This window comes from Lycium ferocissimum, unplaced genomic scaffold (assembly GCF_029784015.1).
Source record: "Lycium ferocissimum isolate CSIRO_LF1 unplaced genomic scaffold, AGI_CSIRO_Lferr_CH_V1 ctg11, whole genome shotgun sequence".
Lineage (NCBI taxonomy): Eukaryota > Viridiplantae > Streptophyta > Magnoliopsida > Solanales > Solanaceae > Lycium > Lycium ferocissimum.
Genome location: NW_026713599.1, coordinates 238,078 through 260,636, shown reverse-complemented (window position 1 = coordinate 260,636; position 22,559 = coordinate 238,078). Strand labels below are relative to the sequence as shown.

General features: G+C 39.1%; 1 protein-coding gene across 1 annotated transcript; it reads left to right on the top strand.

Annotated features, from left to right (window-relative positions):
- Positions 1-4,204: 4,204 nt before the first annotated feature.
- LOC132041674 (transcription factor-like protein DPB) lies at positions 4,205-13,355 on the top strand. The gene is given in 10 exon segments (XM_059432383.1): positions 4,205-4,959; positions 4,962-5,157; positions 6,481-6,560; positions 6,735-6,778; positions 10,137-10,199; positions 10,286-10,432; positions 10,559-10,627; positions 10,763-10,861; positions 11,809-11,879; positions 12,831-13,355. Coding segments are annotated over 10 exon segments (1,080 nt in total). The 5' UTR covers positions 4,205-4,895; the 3' UTR covers positions 13,078-13,355.
- The last annotated feature ends 9,204 nt before the right edge of the window (positions 13,356-22,559 follow it).

The following is a 22,559-nucleotide window of genomic DNA, read 5'->3' as shown; positions in this document are numbered from 1 at the left end:
CTGATTCGCGCTTCTCGACACCCTATCCACAGGACACTGTCTGCAAAGTCTCTAACACGAACGAAATATCATAACCAAAGTACTTGACTCGGCAATACTCCGAACTGAGATGGAGCTCGCCAATGTCACTGAAACAGCTCCTAGCAAAGTCTTCCACTCATCTGGGTGTACCTGCGTGGCATGAAACGCAGCCCCCCGAAGAAGGAGGGTCAGTACGAAATATGTACTGAGTATGTAAAGCGATAACAAATGATGACCATAGCTTAGTTTAGAAGGGAAGAAACCACAATCAAGCTCATTACCTGCAGCCTTCGCTAAAAGAAAACATAAACGAATACACAAGTCCTAAAGCAAGCTTTAAATAAATAATCGCAATCCAACTAACGTTCTCAAAGTAAGTAATGTGATCTAGAACTCTTCCTTTAAAGGAGTAATACAATACATCTCACACGCCGCTTCCGGCGAAATCACGATAGCCCTTCCGGGCACCGCTTCCCGGCTCAATATCAACAATGGCCCGCCGGGCGGCGCGCTTCGGCTCAATATCAACAATGGCCCCTTCGGGCATTGCCGCTTCCGCATAACAATAAAGATGGCCCCGCCCGGGCATGCCGCTTCCGCATAACAATAATCACGGCCCCCTTCGGGCATAATAGTAATGATAAAGTAACCATAAGTAGTAAGTGAAATGAAATAGTAAAATCTCGCACCCCGCTTCGGGAGTCGTTTTTGAAAAATAGCTCACTCGGACATAAGTCGAGGCCATAGTGCACCCAGACGTGAACTGAGGCCATAGCACACTCAGTGATCAGCTGAGGCCGTAGCTCGCTCAGACACAGACCGAGGCCATAGCACACTCAGGCATAAGCTGAGGCCATCGCACCCCATTCGTAGTGGTTTTGAAAAGTTTAAATAATAAAATCTCACACCCCCATCGGAGTGGTTTTAGAAAAATCAATTTTGTGTTTCTTTGTACAAAACTAGTTCTTTAAAATCATCAGTGAACCACAAACGCGTTTCCGAAGCTATTTTTGGAAAACCGAAGTAATAATTATTTTAGGAACATTGTCACACCACCACGTACATTATAGAACATAATGAGGTAGCTAAACAACTGGCCTTTGGTAGTCGGGTCCTACTCATGCAAGTTCTAAATGCTTAGGGAGTTCTTCCATCATTTCACGCAATTTCTAATTCAATTCTACTGAATGAATAGTAGTTAATTTCAATCTCGAATTTCTAAGAAAGGAATTGTCCCCGAGGCACATATTCAGGCCTACTACGTCTAAGACATGCCAAAGAAAGAAAGTGAAGCCTTACATACCTTTTCCGTCTCTTACGCTACTCCAAATTCCGGTTCCAAGTTCGCCAAAATCTACAATTTGGTCACATTTACCAAACGTCAAATAGAGCATTTAGAAGTTGAGTCTTAAGGTAACACTTGCCTACCGAAATTTCGGCAGCATTTCCCCTGTACACATAACATCCCCGAGATTTAACTCGGCTCCAACGTATCAACAACAACAACCCAACAACACAAACAATACCAAGAATTGCAATAATCGTCACAAAACACACTATAACATAAATAGTCTTCCTTTCTGCATAAGGCAACAAATTTCATTCCAACTTCACAATATCCAACTAATACCATTATTCTCATATTCACTTGCTAACTCAAGGTTATTCAAACATATTTCAATGACTTTCCGAACAATATTCACGAATTCGAATATTTCTACCAATTCCATATTCTATCCAAAATTTCCACAATTGCCACAACATTAACAACTAGCATCGTTTCCTTCCAAATTCATTCACAACAACATAGTTTGCATTCTAACAAGTCCATTCCCTTAGTTACATAAATTTCCCATAACATTACTAAACTTCCTACAACAACTTAACAACGATTTTCATGCAAGTTTTGGCTCATATTCTTCCACTTACACCACAAAACTACATCAACACCATTACCATACTAAATAAAATAAATTCATGCCCTCTCCAACCATAATACCACACGGCCACATATACATAAAACACATCCACCCGGCCATGCACACACATACACACCATAATTTCATGATTTCTATGCACTTTACACATGCTACATCATATAAGTAATTCTTCCAACATAAAAGAATAAAGTTCTTACCTTCTTCTAATTTTTCCACTTGCCACCGAAGTCTCTTGCTTGCCAAGATAAGTATACCACGTCGAAGAGCGTCTTGCGCTTGTCAAGAATTCAAGAAAGATGAGATTTTTGGATTGAAGTTGAAGGCTAGGAATTTTTTTTTTTTTCTCTCTTGGCCGAATGGCCTTCTCCTTTGTTCTTCATCTTTCTCTTTTTTTTTTTCTTGCTTTGTCTTCAATTGAAAGATGAACAAATATGTATATATATATAATTCTCATGCATGTGAGGGGCACATGCCCCTCTCTAGAAATTTCCCTAATTTCTCTAGAAAAGATGACTAAATTTTGTCATCTTTTTATTATTCCCTTTTCTTTTTCTTTTTCTTTCTTTTAGTCACATGGCCAATATGGTCTCTTTGGAGGTTTCATGAAACTTGGGTGAAATTCCCATTTTGCCCCTCAACTTTTCGTATTATTACCGTTTCGCCCCTAGCCTTCCACATTATTCCAATGACGCCACTTTGCAAATATCCCTTCTCACCCTTAACCTTTTTCAATATTTCCATACTAATAATGTTCATAATTAGTATTCGCCAACGACCTCTGCTCAAAAATACTCTTAGAAAATGGTCTAACCCTTAACTTCTCGCAATTATCCCGACTTATCCAAACGCATAAAATACGGGATATAACAACAAGTTACATAAAAAGTACTAGAATACTCAATAAAAATACAAAAACACTTCCGAAAGCCTGTAGAAACTGAAGAAGCGCTTCTTCAAACGTACAAAAAAAGAAAGTAAATAGTGTGTTGTCTCTCATTAAACGATCGGAATGACATGCAATGGACATGTAATGGTATAAGCAAACAATTAAAAGACACGTAACGTAAGTGATATTGATAACTGTTTCTTAAAACAAAAAATAAACATGTCGAAATCATGACTTTTCTTGTATATTGAAAAATACTTAACAAATATTGAAAAGTTTATATAAATTTTTAGTAAAATCTATATATTTAAATTACATAAAAAGTACTAGAACTTCCAATGGCAACACAAAACACTTCTGAAAGTCCGAAGAAGAGTTTCTTCGAAAGTAACGAACAAAGAAAGAAACAAGTTATCATGTTGTCTCTCATTAAACGATCGAAATGACATGCAATGGGCACATAAAGGTATAAGAAAACAATTAAAGACACGCAATGTTAGTGATTATTGTTCAAAACGATACGCCCGTGCAATGCACGTACACTAAAATAATAAAATAAAATAACACTGAACCAACTAATTTGAGAATGAATTTATAATATCAAATTGTCTCACTTGATTATGCTTTGTCATTCCCGTTTTATCTATATTTTTAATGAAACGTGTCTATAAAAATTATATCTTGGAAAATATTGTGTCTCAAATAAATATTGGATTTTGGAATATGAGAGCATCCATACAAATTTAAAAGATGAGTTTATCAAAACTTTAGGTAAAATCTATATATTTATAATTACATAAAAAGTACTAGAACTCCTAATAACAGCACAAAAACACTTCCGAAAGCCAGTAGAAACTGAAGAAGCACTTCTTCGAAAGTATCGAACAAGGAAAGAAAAAAATTAGTGTGCTATCTCTTATAAAACGACCGCGATGACATGCAATGAACACGTAGAAATATAAATAAACTATTAAAAGACATGTAACATGCACGAGATATAAATAAACTACTAAAAGACACATAAGCGTTCAGAGGAAATTAGTTAAAAGGGGCCTTTACAAAAATGAATAGAGCTATATGACCCTCTGTATAAAAGACTAAAAATACACTCAGCCATTCCCTTAAACGACAAAGAATAGTCACGCCGAAATTATGACTTTTAAAATATTTTCAAAAATACTTAAACAAATACTGAAAAAATTGTATTATGATTTTTTTTTTGTATTTTTCATTAATAATAGTCTCAATTTTGTACAACAAAAATTGTAAAAGAAAATAATAATATTTTTTTAATACTAAAAAAAAAAAGGGCAAAACTTTAAGTGAAAAATAAAATAAAAAACTCACTAGACCTGGACTTTACTTTTCCCTCCTTCCTCAAGCTCGAAACCAACTATTATCTCTGCCGCCTTCATATGATCAAGATTTTCTACTAAACCTCAAAAATATCATTTTTTTTTTCCATTTATGAAAGCCTCTTTTATTACTTTTTTAGCTTAATTCTCATCTGGGTATCTGTTAAATTTGTAAAATTTTCATCTTTGTTAGTTTCCTATATCGTGGAAAAAAAATTATTTTGTCCTTTTCTCATCTGGGTATCAAAAATTTAAGTTTTTTCTTCTAAATTTTTCATTTTTTTTGGCTAGGGTTGATATGAATTGTGAAAATTTCATCTGGGTCAAGTGTAGATTTGTCTCTATTGAAACCTTTATTGAAATATAAAGTTTGTTAATTTTTTTTAAGTGGCAATGTTGATTAATAGAAAAATTTAAGTTTTCTTTAAATTTACAGTTTTTTTGCTAGGGTTGATAGTAATTGTGAAAATTTTATCTGGGTCAAGGTTGGATTAATCTTTATTGAAAGATTTTTAATGATTTTGTGGTGGCAATGTTGAATAGTAGAAAAAATTAAGTTTTCTTGAAATTTACAATATTTTTTTTGCTAGGGTTGATAGTGATTCTTGAAAATTTCATTTGGGTCAAGTTTAGATTGGTCTTTGTTGATGCCTTTACTGAAATAGAAAGTTTGTTTATGATTTTTGGGGGGCAATGTTGACTAATTTGGAAGATGGGGGGAAGAATGTTTCAGAAGTTTCTAGAGGGGGTAATGGTAGAGGGGTGGGGTAACTAGGTCATGGGGTACTACTGTTTCGGGTTCGGGTCAATCGGTTTCTACGAGTAGTAGTATCGGGTCACCATCGAGTAGAAGTGAGGCAGCTATGGTGGCAACACCTGCTAGTGAGAATACTTTTCTTAGGTTGAATAATCTTGATATTCATGCTGATGATGCTGGATCTCAAGGGGCAGCTGGGTGAGTCTTTTGTTAATCTTTTTATGTGAAAAAAAATGCTATCTTTACTGCTTGAACTTTTGGAAGATGGAACTCTATGTAGGGTAAGATGTTTTCCAGGGAAAATGTTATCCAGGAAAATATTTGTGCTTCTTACTTATTTCCTTGTGTTCAGTACGTAGGAAATATTATCCGAAAGTATTATAGGGGGTGGGGGTAGAAGTGTGGGGTCATGGGGATGGGGGCTACAGGGGTGGGGGTGACGATGATGTGTATTGGAGGATGGGGAGGACACAATCAATGTGGAATGTCACTTGTGAAACTTGTTTTCCCTACTTTCACTAGGAAAACCAATTTTCCTCATTTTTAAGGAATTTGTTTTCCTCCATGCTGAACACACCCTTAGTGCAGAAGCTGATCCAGCATATAAGTTGTAGGTCCTCAGTCTCAAGATTGTACATGTATATAGAAAATTTGTAGCCAAATGTTTAAAATATGTATAGATGATAAGTGGCGCGGCAACTTTAGATCATGGATTAACCTAGGATTCTGTTGTTCTTACTAGTCTATCTGATAATTAAACGAAATGCTAGTCTAGACTCTAGAGTAATTAGCAGTAAATGCTAAACCGTGAGATAATGGAACTTGCATTAGCCAATTATATTGACTTTAAGAAGCATTGACATGGCTTAAAGACTTAACTAAGGAATAACATAGACATGTGGAGATTGATAATGCTAGAACATTTGGAGAATACTTAAGAAGAAGTGTCTCGCATTTCTTTCAAACCATTTTCTGAAAAACGATTTTCTTGAGCGGAGGGTCTATCGGAAAACAGCCTCTCTACCCTACGAAGGTAGGGTTAAGGTCTCGTACACCCCACTTTCCACAGACATCACTTGTGGGACTAACTTGGTATGTTGTTGTTGTTGTACTTAAGAAGAATTGTCAAAAAGCTTATAGGAATGGAATGCTATAGTGACACAGGAGATGTCTTTCAACTTCGTAGCAATTGGATCAGTGACCATGCAAGCCTCATGCTACTGGGTTGTTGCAGAGATTTTTTATGTAACCTGTTAGAATATTTGCTATTAAGGTGATGGCCCTACTGAGTTTGGGAAAACATGACCCTTTAATATTGTCTAAGAAACAATAGGTGTTCATTGTTGTGGTTTAGACATCATAAGCGTGATGTTATGCTATTCTTCTCATTTTGATGATTTGCTAGATTACAATGTCATTATGCGGTTTAACATGGAACTCATGATTCAGCTGTTAAAAGTGTATGCAAATAGTTTCTCTTACAGTAATGTTTCCTTACATTTACTTAAGCTTTCTTATCAGTAACAGGAAAAAGAAGAGAGCTCAGCGTGCAACAGGAGGGGATAAGAGTGGTAGAGGACTCAGACAGTTTAGCATGAAAGGTTTTTTCTCTTAATCAGTTTCATCTTCTTTTAGGTATTACTTTGGAGAAACGCCTAAAAATTTGCAGCGGCTGGGTTGTTTTTATTTCACATATCATTTATTTCTCGTGTGTTGCAACTTGCATGCTATCAGAGCTTTCTACTAATTAGTAAGCTATTGTTTTCTATCTACAGTTTGTGAGAAAGTTGAAAGCAAAGGGAGAACTACGTATAATGAGGTAAGTTGGCTTGAGAAAATTCATTATGTTATCAACATTAGGTGATTTTAAAATTTCTGGCGTTTCCTTTATCTGTATCTTTGTTTCACAAATGGATGCTACGATTCAGCAACTCAATTTAATAGTTGTGCCTTTTTACTTGTCCTTATTCTATTATATATTGAACCCCCTTTCTCGTCTGTACAATGTATTTCTGGGTGTCCAACTTAGATATTTTATTATGATTAATCTGATTTATGATGATGATTTTTTATTATGATGACTCTGATGTATGATCATTTTTTATTTTGATGGCTCTGATGTATGATAATGTTTGGTATCTGGTTCTGACAGCACCTGGCGAGCAAACTACAAAGGAATATGCTAACTTCTATATCTATTTTGAGATAACGTTTTTCATCTGATACTTCCATCCTTTCTAAGTTGTGTCATGCTAGTATCTTTTTACTTGTGCAATATCACACTATCACCATATGAAAATCGAAATTAAGAGTTATTCCATTTTTCGCTTCTTATACAAAAACACACATTTTGACCTTTAGGAAGAATTTTAGGGTAGTCATTTTTCTTCAGTGGATATATTTAGGGTATTTTGGAGGTTCCATGGTCCTGTGTTTCTTTTAACCCTTAAAAAGATCGTGACATTTTCCCTTGTCTGCTTTTTGACACTTTACTTTTCTTTCTGTAAGGCATTTCATTCTGCTACAACTACAAGTAAGAGATGTTATTTTTGTAATTCTTGCTTAATGTGCAAATGAATCGATAGTAAGTTTTACTACATTTTGAAAAAGAGAGTATATTCTTTTGTTTGTTATGGGAGAATTTAGATTTCTTCTATGTTGCTTGGGCTTGGGTGCGGTTACTCGTACGGGTCGGGATCTATTCATCACATAAATTTTAGGATTCGAGGGTATGGATCTGAGTGCGGATACAGGTGCTGGGATACAATAAATGTATATTATCACGAGATATATAAGTATTTCGATTAATTAACAACAACATATCCAGTGTAATCCCATAAGTGGTTTACGGGAGGGTAAGATGTACGCACACCTTACCTCTACCTTTGGGGATAGAGAGGCCGTTTCCGATAGACCCTCGGCTCAAAAGAAATGTAACCGATACAAAAACGTAAGAAAGAAAAAGGAACAACAAAATAGCAAACGTACAAAAATGTAATAACAGATATCAATACGCATTAGCGGAAAAAAAAAATGACTACCCTAAAACATACGACTAAAAGTACGATAACACGATATTACCTACTAATCATCTACCCTAATCCTTGACCTCCACACCTTCCTATCTAAGGTCATGTCCTCAATCAACTAGAGCGCTGCCATGTCCTGTCTAATCATCTCCCCCCAATTCTTTTTCGGCCTACCTCTACCTCTCCTAACTCCTGCTAAGCCAATCTCTCACACCTCCTCATTGGTGCATTTTCGCACCTCCTCGTCACATGTCCGAACCATCTGAGCCTCGTTTCCCTCATCTTGTTCGCCACAAAGGCCACTCCCACCTTACCCCGTATAACTTCATTCCTAATCATATCGCTCCTAGTATTTTCACACATCTATCTAAGCATCCCCATCTCCGCCATATTCATCTTTTGAATGTGGGCATTCTTGACTGACCGACACTCTGGCCTATACAAAAGTGCTGGTCGAACCACAACTCTGTAGAACTTACCTTTAAGCCTTGGCGACACTTTTTTATCACACAGTACCCCAGAGGCGAGCCTATATTTCGCCCACCCCGCCCTAATACCGTGTGCTACGTCAGCATCAAACTCCCCGTCTCCTTGGATTATGGACCCAGGATACTTGAAGCTGTCTCTATTAGGAATAACTAGTGCCTCAATTTTCACTTCCACCTCCGCCTCAGCCTCAGCCGTCACATTGTTGAACTTGCACTCCAGGTACTCTGTCTTCGTCCTGCTTAACTCGAAACCTTTTGACTCCAGGGCCTCTTTCCACACTTCCAGCCTTGCATTAACTCCACTACGCGTCTCGTTAATCAATACTATGTCATCCGCGAATAACATACACCACGACACCTCCCTTTGAATATGTTGTGTTAGTTTGTCCATCACTAAGACAAATAGGAACGGGATAAGGCTGATCCCTGATGCAACCCCATCTCGACTGGAAAGTGCTCTGAGTCACCTCCCACTGTCCTAACCCGAGTTTTGGCTCCACCGCACATGTCCTGAACAGCCCTAATATAACCCACAGGCACACCTCTAGACTCTAAGCATCTCCATAGAACCTCCCCAGTAATTCTATCATATGCCTTTTCTAGATCGATAAACACCATGTGCAGGTCCCTTCTTGTTCTATATTGCTCCAACAATCTCCTTACAAGATGGATGGCTTCTGTAGCCGAACGCCCCAGCATGAAACCGAATTGGTTCTCAGAGATGGAGATAGACACACTATTCCTCATTCGCAATTCGACCACCCTCTCCCTAACTTTCATAGTGTGGCTTAAAAGCTTGATACCCCTGTAGTTATTGCAACTCTGAATATCACCCTTGTTCTTGTACAGTGGCACCATAGTACTCCACCTCCACTCCTCTGGCATTGAACAACATTGAACTAAGATTAATAAAATTAATTCTTTATAAGCACCTACTATTTTATTCATAAGATATCTCGTGTAATAACAAAGTGTTCTCATACTTTATGTAACTATATACGTCACATGTGACATAAACCAAAAAAATTCGAACCAAATGCCGAATCAATCTATGCTTCTTGGTCATAGATGTAGTCAAAGCACCCGAGATAAGTCGACCAAATCCGTGTGTCGGGTTGATATAAGCTGGTTTACAAGAGTTTGGCTTTCTCAACTGGACAAATCTTTTAAGGAATATAGTTTCCTTACAACCCCCTATTTATTTACTTGCTGTCCCAGCCGTGACAAGGACTTTGAAGGGTCCAAGCATCATAGGATTTCCTAATTAATACTTTTAACCATCCTCCAATTGGCTTCCCCTCTCTAATATGGGAAGAGAATTTTTGAGGTAAGATATGTAATAGTCGTTAATTATGGATGATTCACTAAATGACTTCTGGGTATGCAAAATAGTGTCTCACAAGGGCATAGAGTTTATGGTCTTTCTTCTGTAGAACTAGTAATGTGGTTGTTTTCTGTCTTCTGGATATATTTTATTAATCATGTCCATGGCATGAGCATCGAGATGTGGATTATCTGTCTGTGCATTGAACTAATTCAAAGTTATAGTTATTGTCAAGAAATTGCTGCATAGATTTTCTGTAACTTAATCTCAGAAAAAAGAAAATCTTAAGGACATCTGTATACACAAAAAAACTGAAATACTTAATGTCTCGCTCAGGTTGCAGATGAACTTGTAGCTGAGTTTTCTGATGCTCCCAATGGTCTTGCATGTCCAGATCAGGTTTTTTCTCCATCCTCGTGGTTCATAAATTTTGAACGAACTTGTTTTTTACAATAAAATCAGTTTGAACCTTTTACTTATGACAGAAACAATATGATGAGAAGAACATCAGACGACGAGTCTATGATGCTCTGAACGTACTTATGGCTATGGATATCATTTCTAAAGATAAAAAGGAAATACAGTGGAAGGGTTTACCACGAACTGATGCTAACGATATTGAGGAGCTAAAGGTTTGATTTTAAATTTTTTAATGTCCTGTCTGTTTCCTCTTTCTTATTGAATTCGACGAGCCATCAATTTTGGCACACAAAAGTTGATCTATGCTTAATTTAATCTCATGTTTATTTAAACTGCAGACTGAGCGTCTTAGCTTGAGAAATAGGATTGAAAAGAAAGCAGCCTATTTAGAAGAACTAGAAGAACAAGTATGAGCTCTCTCTAAGCACTATCTTTGGTTCGATTTTGATAATAAGTCTGATAGTCTTTCACAATGCTGATATGTGTGATATCTTGGTCCTATAATCCCTGTCTTTTTAATAAAGTTTTTTTCCTTTCAAAAGTATGTAGGGCTTCAAAACCTCGTAAAACGCAATGAGCAGTTATATGGCTCAGGCAATGCTCCTAGTGGTGGTGTGGCTTTACCGTTTATTTTAGTGCAGGTAAATGGCAACAATCATCTATTTTTGTTAGTGCTATTGTCTATCAAGTAAGTAAATATCTGATACAAGTCATTACATTCTTTAATATGTCATCTCATAATTTATTTTGTTGGGATTAGTTTAAGGCTACAAGTGAGGGAAGTAAGCTCGTGGCAACTAAGGTTTCCTCGACTTGTCTTAGCTGTACTTGAACTCAAGTAAATTTTGGCCTAACAATTTGATATTAATTATAGCTTATTGCTTTTCACCTACATTTGATTAAAACCCTTCTAACAAAAATCAGAAGGATAACTTTGTTATAACACAGATATAGAATACCTCTAGTCTCTGAACGAGAAGAAAAGAAGAGAGGGTTTTCCCATTTGTATTTCTTTCCACACGTTCATGCGCTCATATTTGCAGAGAAGAAAGCATGTAAATACTCTTTTTCAACATCAGTAAAACTCCAAGATGCAAGAGTAATGCTAGTCTTAAATTAGTAGAGCTTTGGTGCATCTAAAAGTACAAACACGTATATTGAAGCTTGGAAGGAAGATGACTTCTGTATATATTCTTACATGTTGCGTTTACAGTCACAAAAAATTCCTAAAAAAAAAACTTTTGTGGTTGAGTTAGATTCATTATGTCCATATTCTATTCTCTGAGTTTCTTTTCCTCCATATCTGCATGCCTCATTTTCAGTTGACGCTAGTAATATTGTGCAGAAGTTTGGGGGTTTAACAAGTTTCTTTTGTCCTTGTAGGAATAGAAAAGGAAATAAAAGTATTGAGAAGGGTGAAAACATTCTCCATATAATTTGCTTTTTTGTCAACGTCTTCGTGTAGCATTTTATTATTTGCGTGCATATGTAAATTTTAGCAATAGAATTGAATAGAAAGGAGATTGTAATGCTGTTCTCGTAGCATTTCGTTGTTGTCATGACTTGCATATTTCTTGTGGTGCTTTAGACTCGTCCTCATGCTACAGTCGAAGTGGAAATATCAGAAGATATGCAGTTGGTGCATTTCGACTTCAACAGGTTAGTGGCCTTGGAACGTCTATGCTCTTTTTGGTTCTGATTAGAGTGTGAATGACTCGGCTGAGTCCTGTAAACAAATACATACTTTTGACACTAACTTGACGTTTAATTAATAATTTGACCTATCAAAAGAACCAAAAAAGAGAACAAAATTTTGCGAGCTATTGCATAGGAGCTGGGTTTACCCTGTGCGCACCCTAAGGGTAGCGCCTGCGGGTTCCCATGTCATCCAAAATAAAATAAAATAAATAAATAAAGAGAGAGAGAGAGAGAGAACAAATTAATCAGTAAGTTCAGGGTGGCTTGAGCTGAGAAAATGACAAAAATAGTCCCTTATGTTTGAGGGTAGGTTTATAATAGTCCCTTCTGTATGAACTTAATTTAGTCCTTTAAGTTTGCCAAAAGTTAACACTTTTGGTCTCAAATATTTACCGAACTCTGTCCGCTAGATTTGATGGAACTATGAAGAAAAAAAAAAAAAAAAAAAAGAAGGGAAATTAGTGAGAACTCACATTTAGAGGTTTTCTAGTTTCTGCTAATTTTAATTTATTGCGAGAGTATGGTGCAGCTTTTTAAGGTGTAATTTCTGCTACTTTTATATCTTATAGTGTCTAGTATAGCTTTTTATGTTGCATATTATACGATTTGATGGGACTTTTTGGTGTTTATAGTTGAATCTTTTTTCCCGTTGTTTCCGTCAAATCTAACAGATAGAGTTCGGTAAATATTTTAGGGAGACTAAAAGTGAACTTTTTGGCAAGCTTAAAGTACCCAAACTGTTAAATTCATACTTAAGGGACTACTTTGAACCTATCCTCAAACATAAGGGATCACTTTTGTCGTTTTCTCGGCTTGAGCTCCTACTGTTTCTTGCAATGTCCAATCATGTTTTTGACCTAAGATATTCCAAAACATTCGTTAACTCGTTCAAGTGTGGTTTATCGATTCCAGCACTCCGTTTGAGCTACATGACGATAATTATGTCCTCAAAGCAATGAAATTTTGCGGAAGTAGACCAAAAGATGGTGTTGTCGCACAGAATGTATCTGCTGATAGAGGCGAAGGTTCCAGTTCCAGTATGGCCAACATGTTTCAGCATCAAATCTCTCATCCATCAGTGCCAAACACATCTGGTAGGCTTCCGACCTCACCTCCTCTCCCCGGAATACTAAAGGCCCGCATCAAGCACGAGCATTAGTCTCTGCCGGATTCAATCTTGATCAATTGCTAGACTCATTAACTTATAATACCTCTGTACATTATGTAAAGTAGTTTTACTGGAAGCAGCCTCGTCTGTCCACTGATAACTTCTTTAGATCCTTTTGTCTCATTTGGAGAGGATCAGTATTAGATTTTTGATTTTGCTTTCAGAACATTTGGTGGATCTTCAGTTAAGATGGTTTCTTAGCTAAATATTAATTGTTCAAATTGATGTCTGTTATGGCAAATGAAACTACAGCCTGTTTGGACATACAATCTTTTGCTTTTTTTTTCTGCTTCATTTTTCTACATAAAAAATTGTTTGGTTGTACATTGTAGTTAATTTTTCAATCCAACTTGAAGTTTGAGTTTTTCAAGTTTGAAACACTGGTTCTAACCACTTTTTCAAGCCGCAAAACTTAACATTATTTCAAGTGAAACACAACTACTATTTTCGAATAACCTTTTTCAACTTTTTCAAGTATCACCAAATTCATGTCCAAACACCTCAAGTAAGCAATTATGGATTGCCTAAGTTTTGTTGGATAGAGTAATCTGGTACTTGTGCTGGTGGGAGGTAGCTAGTGGAATAGTTGGCGTTTCACGGTCTGATTATGACAGTTGGTTTGAGTCAAAGTTACTGTGTTTGGATAACCTTGTAACTTATGCGCTACATCACCTTATATTTTTACTAGAGGCTATCTACAATTTGAACTTGTGACTCTGATTTCCTCGTGGCATAATAATGATTCTTACAATTGCACGCTTGTTGAATAAATTCTCTACAGATACTAGTCCTTCTACCTAAGGGTGATTTCAATTAGTTGTCATGGTCGATAGGAAAAAAGAAATGAGTGAATGTGAAAGAAAAGGAGGAAGCTAGCTTGAAACTTACCATATGTGCCCATAGTTTGCGTGTTATCATACAAGGATTCATGTTATTCACAAAATTGACATAATACTCAAGTAATTACTTTGCCTTTGATTGATTGATTGATTGATTGATTTATAGTATATAATAAGGTTAAGCTTACGTGAAAACCTTTTCTTTTCCATAATTCCATCATTACCGGATGTAGCTTCCATCAGAGCATATACAAATATCTTGGAAAATGAAAGCGCCGCATCAGTAGAAGATATAATGACGTGCCACGTGGAGATAAATTCAAGATTTAAAATTTACTAATTTTTAGAGTTAATCTCAAGTTAGTATAGTTGTCATAACCCAGGTCCATGATATGTATTATCTGTTTTGACTCAATAGGCTTTACAAAATTGTCACCATCGACTATACCATCATCGAGTCCAAAATCATGCGTACTATGTGAATTTATATTATATCTTATAATACTCTTATCTTTTCCTACAATTGCAACGTGAAATTCGCCTAAAATATCATGTGCGCTCCTTCGCAAGCTTACTGGTCTAAAATCTATCGATCCTTCTCTTCTCATCAAATGTTGAGTTGTTCCACAAATGTGGGGGCCTCCCAGCATTAAGGTCAATGTCGTGTCTCAACGAAATCCGTGTATATTTTCTCTAAATTGTCAAGGCACGTGCTATGTTATAGTCTTCTTTCTATATCGGTCATGTCTCAATTCAATATGAGAAATTCCACAGCCAAAGACTCGATTCATTACAGTAATTTGAACGCAGCTAGCACACAAAAGAAAAGAAACGCAGTTGAAAAAGAAACTCGAATACCACTTAATTTGAATCCTTGTTTATTTTAAGTTCACATTATATTTTTTTCCGGGAACGACTTTGCATATCCAGTCAAACATCTTTATATATATCATCCTTTGTTCGAATACTTTTTAACTGCTATGCAGAATATTGTTATAGAGAAGATATAATATAACATAATATGAAAAATTGGTTACAAAGAAAACTTAACCGTTATAGTAAAAAGTTGTTATAGAATATGATTGTTAAAGAGAGGTCGGATTGTACTAATAACAAAGCCAATAATATAATTATAGATATTCACAAGATTACCAGTATGAAAAGAAGGATCAAATGCAAAGTACGTAAGTATTAATTGGGGAAAATTAAACTTTGAACTCCAATAAATTAAATCTTGCTATTCTTGTAAGATCTATAATTGAATTCTATCGAATGTAGGTATAAACAATTGTTGGAACTCTAAAAGTTTTGGATGTCTAAATCTTGCTATTCTTCTAAGATACTCCCTCCGGTTCAAAATAAGTGTCTGTTTAGTCTTTTTAACACCCCTTAAAAAAATTCTAACTTCTAAAAAAAAAAAAAGGGTATTTTAACTAACAATCCTTAATTAATAAGACTCTTGTTATTTATTGCCTAAAGTAAATAAGAGCAAATCTGAAAAAATTAAAGTTTTAATTTTTTCTTGATTTTATAAGTGGACACTTATTTGAACCAAAATAAAAAGGTTAAGTGGACACTTATTTTGATCTGGAGGGAGTATATGATAAGATCTCATTGAAGTTGATCGAACATAGATATCCAAAAATATCAAACAGATTCTGTTGTTGCTATCATTGTTGTTATTCTTCTATTTATTGACAAAATTTCAAGAGTTTGAAAACTTTTCAAGTGAATTGCGTGACCAAGATGACTAAAGTTATGGAATATTTTTTCCTCATAATAATAATTAAAAAAAAAAAACTAAATTGACAGCTTTTACCATTGAATAACAAGCGGTTCCCCCCCCCCCCCCCCCCCAAAAAAAAAAAGGAAAAAGGAAAAAAAGAAATGTGGTCCAAGTACTATACATATACTATTACTCTAGTATTTCTTTTTTTTTTTTTTTAGGTATTCGATATTTAAAATTTATTGGCCTAGTTTATCCGGTTATGTTCTTGGCGGATAGCTAGGCTCATTAAAGGGTTAAATTAAAACTCTTTACCGAGATCTTTAATTTTCAAGGTACAATCCCGAAATATCTAGTTAAGAATAAAAAGATTTCAATCTCATCACATTTTTAAATATCAAAAAAAGGAACGATGTTGCATAGATGAGTACTGCAACGATCTTACGTTTTTCTTTCTTTTCTTAATCATTGAACATTCGAATGCAAGAGATGAATGTACAATATATGTTACGGGTTTGACAAAACTCATGAATTTTAGCTCAAATCTTTATATATATTGAAAAATTCACTAAATATATACATATAAAATACTGAAACCCAGTAGCGTAAATAGGTTATGGTTCCGATGGCACATTAGGATGATTAAAACTCATAAACTTCAAATGCGGACTCGTTAATCTATTCAAACTTATTGACTTGACTTACTTAAATTTGCACCTAGAGTAATGTAGTATAAAGATATTGTTCAAATTTAGCGGAGCCAAATACACTAAGATAATTTCTTCCCATTATTCAAGTCTTAGTGAGCAAGTCCTTCGATGCCTGTGTTGGTCGAGATAGCACGTATATCGTAGAATTAATCCAAGTGCGAGCAATACCGTATCGAAATCACTGATATCCGCACATAAACCCCTATACAATTAATTTAAAATTACTGAGAAACTCATAAACTTCAAATTCTAGATCCGTCTCTGTAAATACCCCGTAAAATTAATTGAGATACGTACAAGCTTACTCGAACACCATGATTATATATATAAAAAACAAACATTCAAGATATACCAATAGCATCAATCTTGACAACTCATGATCATGCCTAGTAAATTAGGGGTTCCTTAGTGCCGCATATCATTTAACATTTCATCACTGGCAACCCCTTCAACTTGGTACTTACTACTTACGTGGTGGTTGTGAAAAGGATCCATGAAAATGATTTTTTTTAATAACAAGATAATTCAAAATCAAAAGTATATATACTCAAATTGACTTACTGGAATATTGCTTTTCTTAATTAAATAAATGTAAAAATTGCACATATTATTACAATGGTATATACGAGGTTGACTTGCGAACACGTTGCCAACTGCTTTTTCAAGTGTTTAGCAACTTAGATGGCAAGAACGTGACATCCATTTTTGTATAAAATTTGTTTTGGTATAACATTTGTCTACATGATTATCGACCTACAAAAGTCATTATTCAATATCCATAATATATTCTGCCAATTAAACTAAGATTTTTTTAGAAATGTACGTGACACAGTTTGAATTTAAAGTCACATTAAAATTCTGTCACAATTAATCTCATATATTATAATCAGATTGCAGGCACGGAGCTATATATAGTGATCAATTGAAATTCCTTTATCAGAAAGATGTAACACTACTTGATTCATCAAATTGCTCTTTTTATTCTGCTCTAGTATAATCTACAAATTACAATTACTTAACTATAGATATCAATACGTTGATAACACAATAACATACCCAATGTATTCCCACAAGAGATTTGAGTGTTTACCCCGAAATCGGATAATCAATTGAATTTGTAAGTGGGTATAGGATATGTGCTTGGATCTTGGTATGTATGAAATGGAGAGAGTATATGTTCAAGAGTTCTCTAGTGAAATGGCTAATAGTGGCGATTTATTTGCGAATATAATCGCGTATGGACAGTATGGAGTACTTGATGGATTAAATCGCGTATGGACAGTATGGAGTACTTGATGGATTAAATCACACTATAAACTTAAACAAAACGACCTTAGAATTAGAAAGCCGAAGGAAAGATTGTATATATATGATCTATTCTATTACAAGTGTTCTTGGAGAAGTCAAGAAGCAACCCACCAGGGGGGTGAGGATATGCCATATTTATAGTGTAACTTCTTCCAAATCTCGTGCATTGTGAACCAATAAACTAATAATTTCAAGGAGACGGTCTGTCTGGTTGGTGGGATTGGTACCGACGCGCCGCGTCGACACACGTTTGGCGAGGTAACCGACCGCGACGGACGTCACCGGCGCGTAGTTCCCATTCGCGTGTGAATCGACCATACAAAGACGTCGACCCGCCACGAATGCTCGAACCGGAGGATGCGGCGTTTCCGATCACTGGGGAAAGGAGACTCGTTGACTTCGTAGGTATGAGCGTTTCCCCGAAAAAAGGACCGGTAGCATCCGGTGTGTTCTCGTCCCTCTTCCTTCACCTATGAACACAGCGGTCGGGATCATATCCGGTTTTCCGGGATACGGACTCTTCACTCACTTCGTTATGCGGTGCCTTGTGACAACGGGGAGTGAATGACTTTTCAAAGCTTGGGTGATTCGGCCGACTCGTTCTTATCTTCACATTTTGGCGGGAATGGTGACGTAACGCCCCTCCCTTTTCTCCGCCACGTGTCCTTACCGGACGACCCGCGCTTTTTGCACGTCGTTTCGTCGCCTCTCATTAATAATGGGGACACGCGCGCGCGCGTACGATTGGACTTCCTTGGTAACCGTTCCCTCCATGCCTATATAAAGCCCATTACCTCTTCATTTTACCATTTTCACGCTCCGTTCTTCACCGTCCCCCTCTTATCTCTGCATTTCCTCACATCCCCCATGAACTGTTGCCTCTACATTTGACTTGCTGTTTGATTCATCACCTCAAATTCTGTGCAAAAGAGTTGATTTCGCCAATCGTTTTGGTTGAAAGTGTTAACGACCGTCGCCCCCCGAATTACCGGTTTCTTCACTTTCCTTTCTACTTTGAACCCTCTTTCTTTCACACTTTCAAGATGTCGAGTAGGCACTACCCACGACACTCATCGATGTCACCCACGGATCCGTCACGCATCCCCGGCTAAAATCGAGCTACGCGGTTTCGGATATTATACGACAAATTCAACTTTAACAAAGATCTCGAGGTCGACAAGCCTTCGCTGCGGTTTCGGACGGGGGATACGATGTGCGACGATATCCTTCATCGATTACCGGAGAGACTCGACGTGTCCGGCCGGCCCACGCGGGTGGGGCCGCTCGGTAACGCATCTTTTCGTGCCCGGTCGGATGAATCATCGTCACCGACTATCGAGAGGGGTTTTTGTACGTGTACACTTATCCTTTTACCCTCAAAAATCGACCCTCCGATTGACCGGTCATTCTCGATATGTGCGGACCTACGAAGCGTGACTTTGGCACGGTGGCCGCCGATCGTTTGGAGGGTCGTTGTCTGCCTTTCCGGTTACTCGCCAACGATCTTTGGGAAGGAATTTTTCGCCGGGCCACTGATGCTGCCCGTACCCCCGAGGATGTCGGGAAGCGGCGTGATAAAACTTGTCCAGCGCGGCCGGAATCCGTTCTTCTCGAAGATGGATGAAGGCCGGGATAGGGGGTTAGAACGGTATGTCGAGTGAAACCGAGGATATCATCCCCCGCCGACTACATGCCCTTCCGGAGAAATGGAACGATAAGCGTAAGTTCGACTCTGCTGGGCAATCGTTTTGCGCATTTAGTCATTCTTCGATCTCGTTGTCTCGTTGCTTTCTCTTTGCTTTTATTCGACGAACGGATCGTTCCTCCCGTTATTCGCGATCGAGCGAATGGGTTGCATACCGCTCCTGCGGCCACCCTTATGAGAATCGAACATGGGCTCACCTGTCTCGTGGCCGGTGGGTGGCGCAAAACCATGGTAATATTTTTATTCCCTTTCATGTTTTGTTGTGTTTTCCCGCTCGAAAGTGGCCCTTTGAATTCACAACCTTCGCTACTGCTTTTGCCTTTCAGGTTTGCCCAAGGGCTCGGTGGCCTCGAGGAGCAATCGAGAACCGGCGTCCTGTATGCACCGCCATCCGGAGTTTGACACGGCGGGTTCTTCCGTGTTCTCGATGATGCGCAAAAGAAAAGGACTTCCGAAAAGTCGCCGACACGGAAAGGCTGGGGTGTTGCCGGCCTTCAAGGCGGAAGAGGCCGAGCCCGATCATCGTTCGGAGAGTCGGCTCGGTCCCTCCGCGGCCCCCGATACCGGAGGAGGCGGTATCCGTTCCGCCCTTCCTTGTCGGCGAAGGTCCGTTTGTTCCTGCTCCCATTCGAGGTGCGGAAAAATACTTTCGACCTCTTCGTTCGATTGACTTTGTCGACATTTCGGCGAAACTTCTTCGGAAGATACTCCCCCGCAAAGGAAAGGATGGGGGAAGCGACCGGGCTAACCGAGGCGGTAAAAGGCGGTATAGAGCAGAGATCGGAGCCCCTACGGGCATTCGTCCGTCTCCCGGATATATGAGCACCGTGTGACCCCGAGCCACGGCCTCCGCCGAAAATATTGAGGTACGTTCCGAAGTTCATCCACTCCGGCTGCGCGTGTGGATGATTTTGACGATATGTTCTCGAGGACTCCTCCCGCCACTTGCGGGGGAAACGGGGGGCCTGGCCATCTTCCTATTCCTCGGCCACGAGGCGGCGGGACGGGCCTCAGAGTCCGGCGCCGAGATAGTTTGGTGAACATTTTCCCGCCCCGAGCGTGGAGCCAAGGAGAACCCGATCGGCGGTAGTCACCGTCCCCGGCGACCGTAACTGTATCTCGTCGGTGGGCGTGGCAAGCTGTTGCGTCCCTCGCCTCGGTTCGGACGAGACGCCAAAATGGCCCAGGAGTCACTTGGCGGTCTTTATTAACGAGGGTATGCGTACGGGCGGCCCGGGTAAGATTCTTAGCCACTTTGTTCATTTATTCTCGAATGCCATCCTTTCTTCACCTAAGTTTTTCGGTTTGTTTCACCCGCGGAGCGTGGTCTTTGGTCAATGAGGCCTTCACAGGTGCCCACACGAGATAGACGATCTTCGGGGCCAACTCGATGCCCGAGCCGAGAGACGAGAATGCCAGCCGCACCGGGGAGAAGGAGGAAGAATTAAAGGCGATCGTCTTTGGCCCAACCTTCGCCCGATCTTGATGCGGTCGGGAGAAAAATTGTCGTTTGGAGAGTGATGCGGGCCATGACCGATTATAATCGGAGCCTCGAGGCGAGCAGATCGCTCTTAGCGGGGATAAAACCCCGATTCTCGCATGCGGTTGGATGAACTCGAAGGGAGCATTGTTTCCCAACCGGGGAGCGGATTCGGTGAAGGGGCGATGCCCCTACGGAGTTTGTCCCGGCCCGAGCCGGCCGACTCGGTACGAGGGCTGCTTTGTTCAACGAGCGCGAGGATGGGAAAAGCCGAGAGCGGGCCGGGATATGTGAGGGGGTTCGAGCGAACTCGAGGGGCGATTAAAGGCAATGTGACCTTGCGTGGCGAGGAGGCCCGGATGCGGCCCGGCCGTCCCGAGAGATGACCTCGAAGAAAACGGAGGGCTCGTTTGGAAATAGCGCGGGGCGAGGCCGATTTGGAGGAAACTTGGAAAAGAGTGGAGGCGGCCGAGCCTCGTACCGCTATCGTCGGCCCGAGTACGAGAAGTGAAAGTCTCGGCGTCCGCGCTCGAGCAAGTTGAGCACGGCTTTGAGGATCTTTAGGCCACGTCGCACTTGAGGCCAAAGGAATGGAGGAGAAGGCTAACCGTGCTCTCGGGTCCGAGTCGAGAAGACTCGAGCGGACGGAATCCAAACATTCATCCTCACTCTCGGTCATGTCGGATAGGTGTGGGCCTTCTTTGGCATCTATCTTTTTTTTTTGTCTTCACAGGACTTTGTTTCTCTTTTTGATGTAAAGAACATTTGTCGTATAAATGAAAAGTGCATCTTTTTTGCTTCCTCGTTCGAATGTTTGTCATTATTTTTCTTTGCGATCGTTGGTCCGTTTTGGGACGCAGGGGTGACCCATAGTCATTGACTTATTGCGTCCTTTGGATTTTGTCCGATATTTCGGGGAGCGTTTTATTGGAGCCAGAACATTTTCTTCGGCTTTATCTTAGGAACCGATATCTTTTCAACCTCGGCGGCTAATAGAGTTTTTTGATGTGGCGACTCCCGTTTGGGGAGTTTATCAAATTTTTGACGATTGCCTTTGCAAGTTAAAACTCGGTGCGGTGTCTTCGTACGAGTGCATTTTAACAGAAAGTTGCTATCTTTGATAACCTTTGACAACTTTGCTTTTGCAAAACGTTTGTGCATATGAGAGTTTTGACTCTTTCTTCCTTTCGCCGTAACAAAGTGTAAAAATGGGACACGATTCATTATGATCGTTTGGTCCTTACATCAAAGGCTATGGCGGTGTCGCCTTTTTTCTTGTAAAATGTTGAATGGGACACGATTCGTTATGATCGTTTGGTCCTTACATCGAAGGCTATGAGCTGTGTGGGCCTTTTTTTATTTTTTTTTATTTTATTTGCCGTAGCAAATGTTGGGTCTTTGTCTACTTTGATCGGCGTCATCTTCGGTGTGGGGCGTCATCTTCGGTGTGGGCATGGTACCCAGAAGCGCGATCCGAGGTCGGAGGGCGGTGAGTCTTTGTTATTTTCCCTCTCCCGGAAAGGCGGCACCTTTGGGCATCCGGGTGAGTGCTCGTTATGCCTTCATACTTGTTCGGTAACACGTTGTATGTTGCCTCGTTAAAAACCTTGTCGGAAAGCCCATTTGGGACAAAACCGTACTAAGGAAAAGAGTGCAACACGTGTTTTCGAAGACCTAGACTCTATTTTCCATACATTCTCGACTT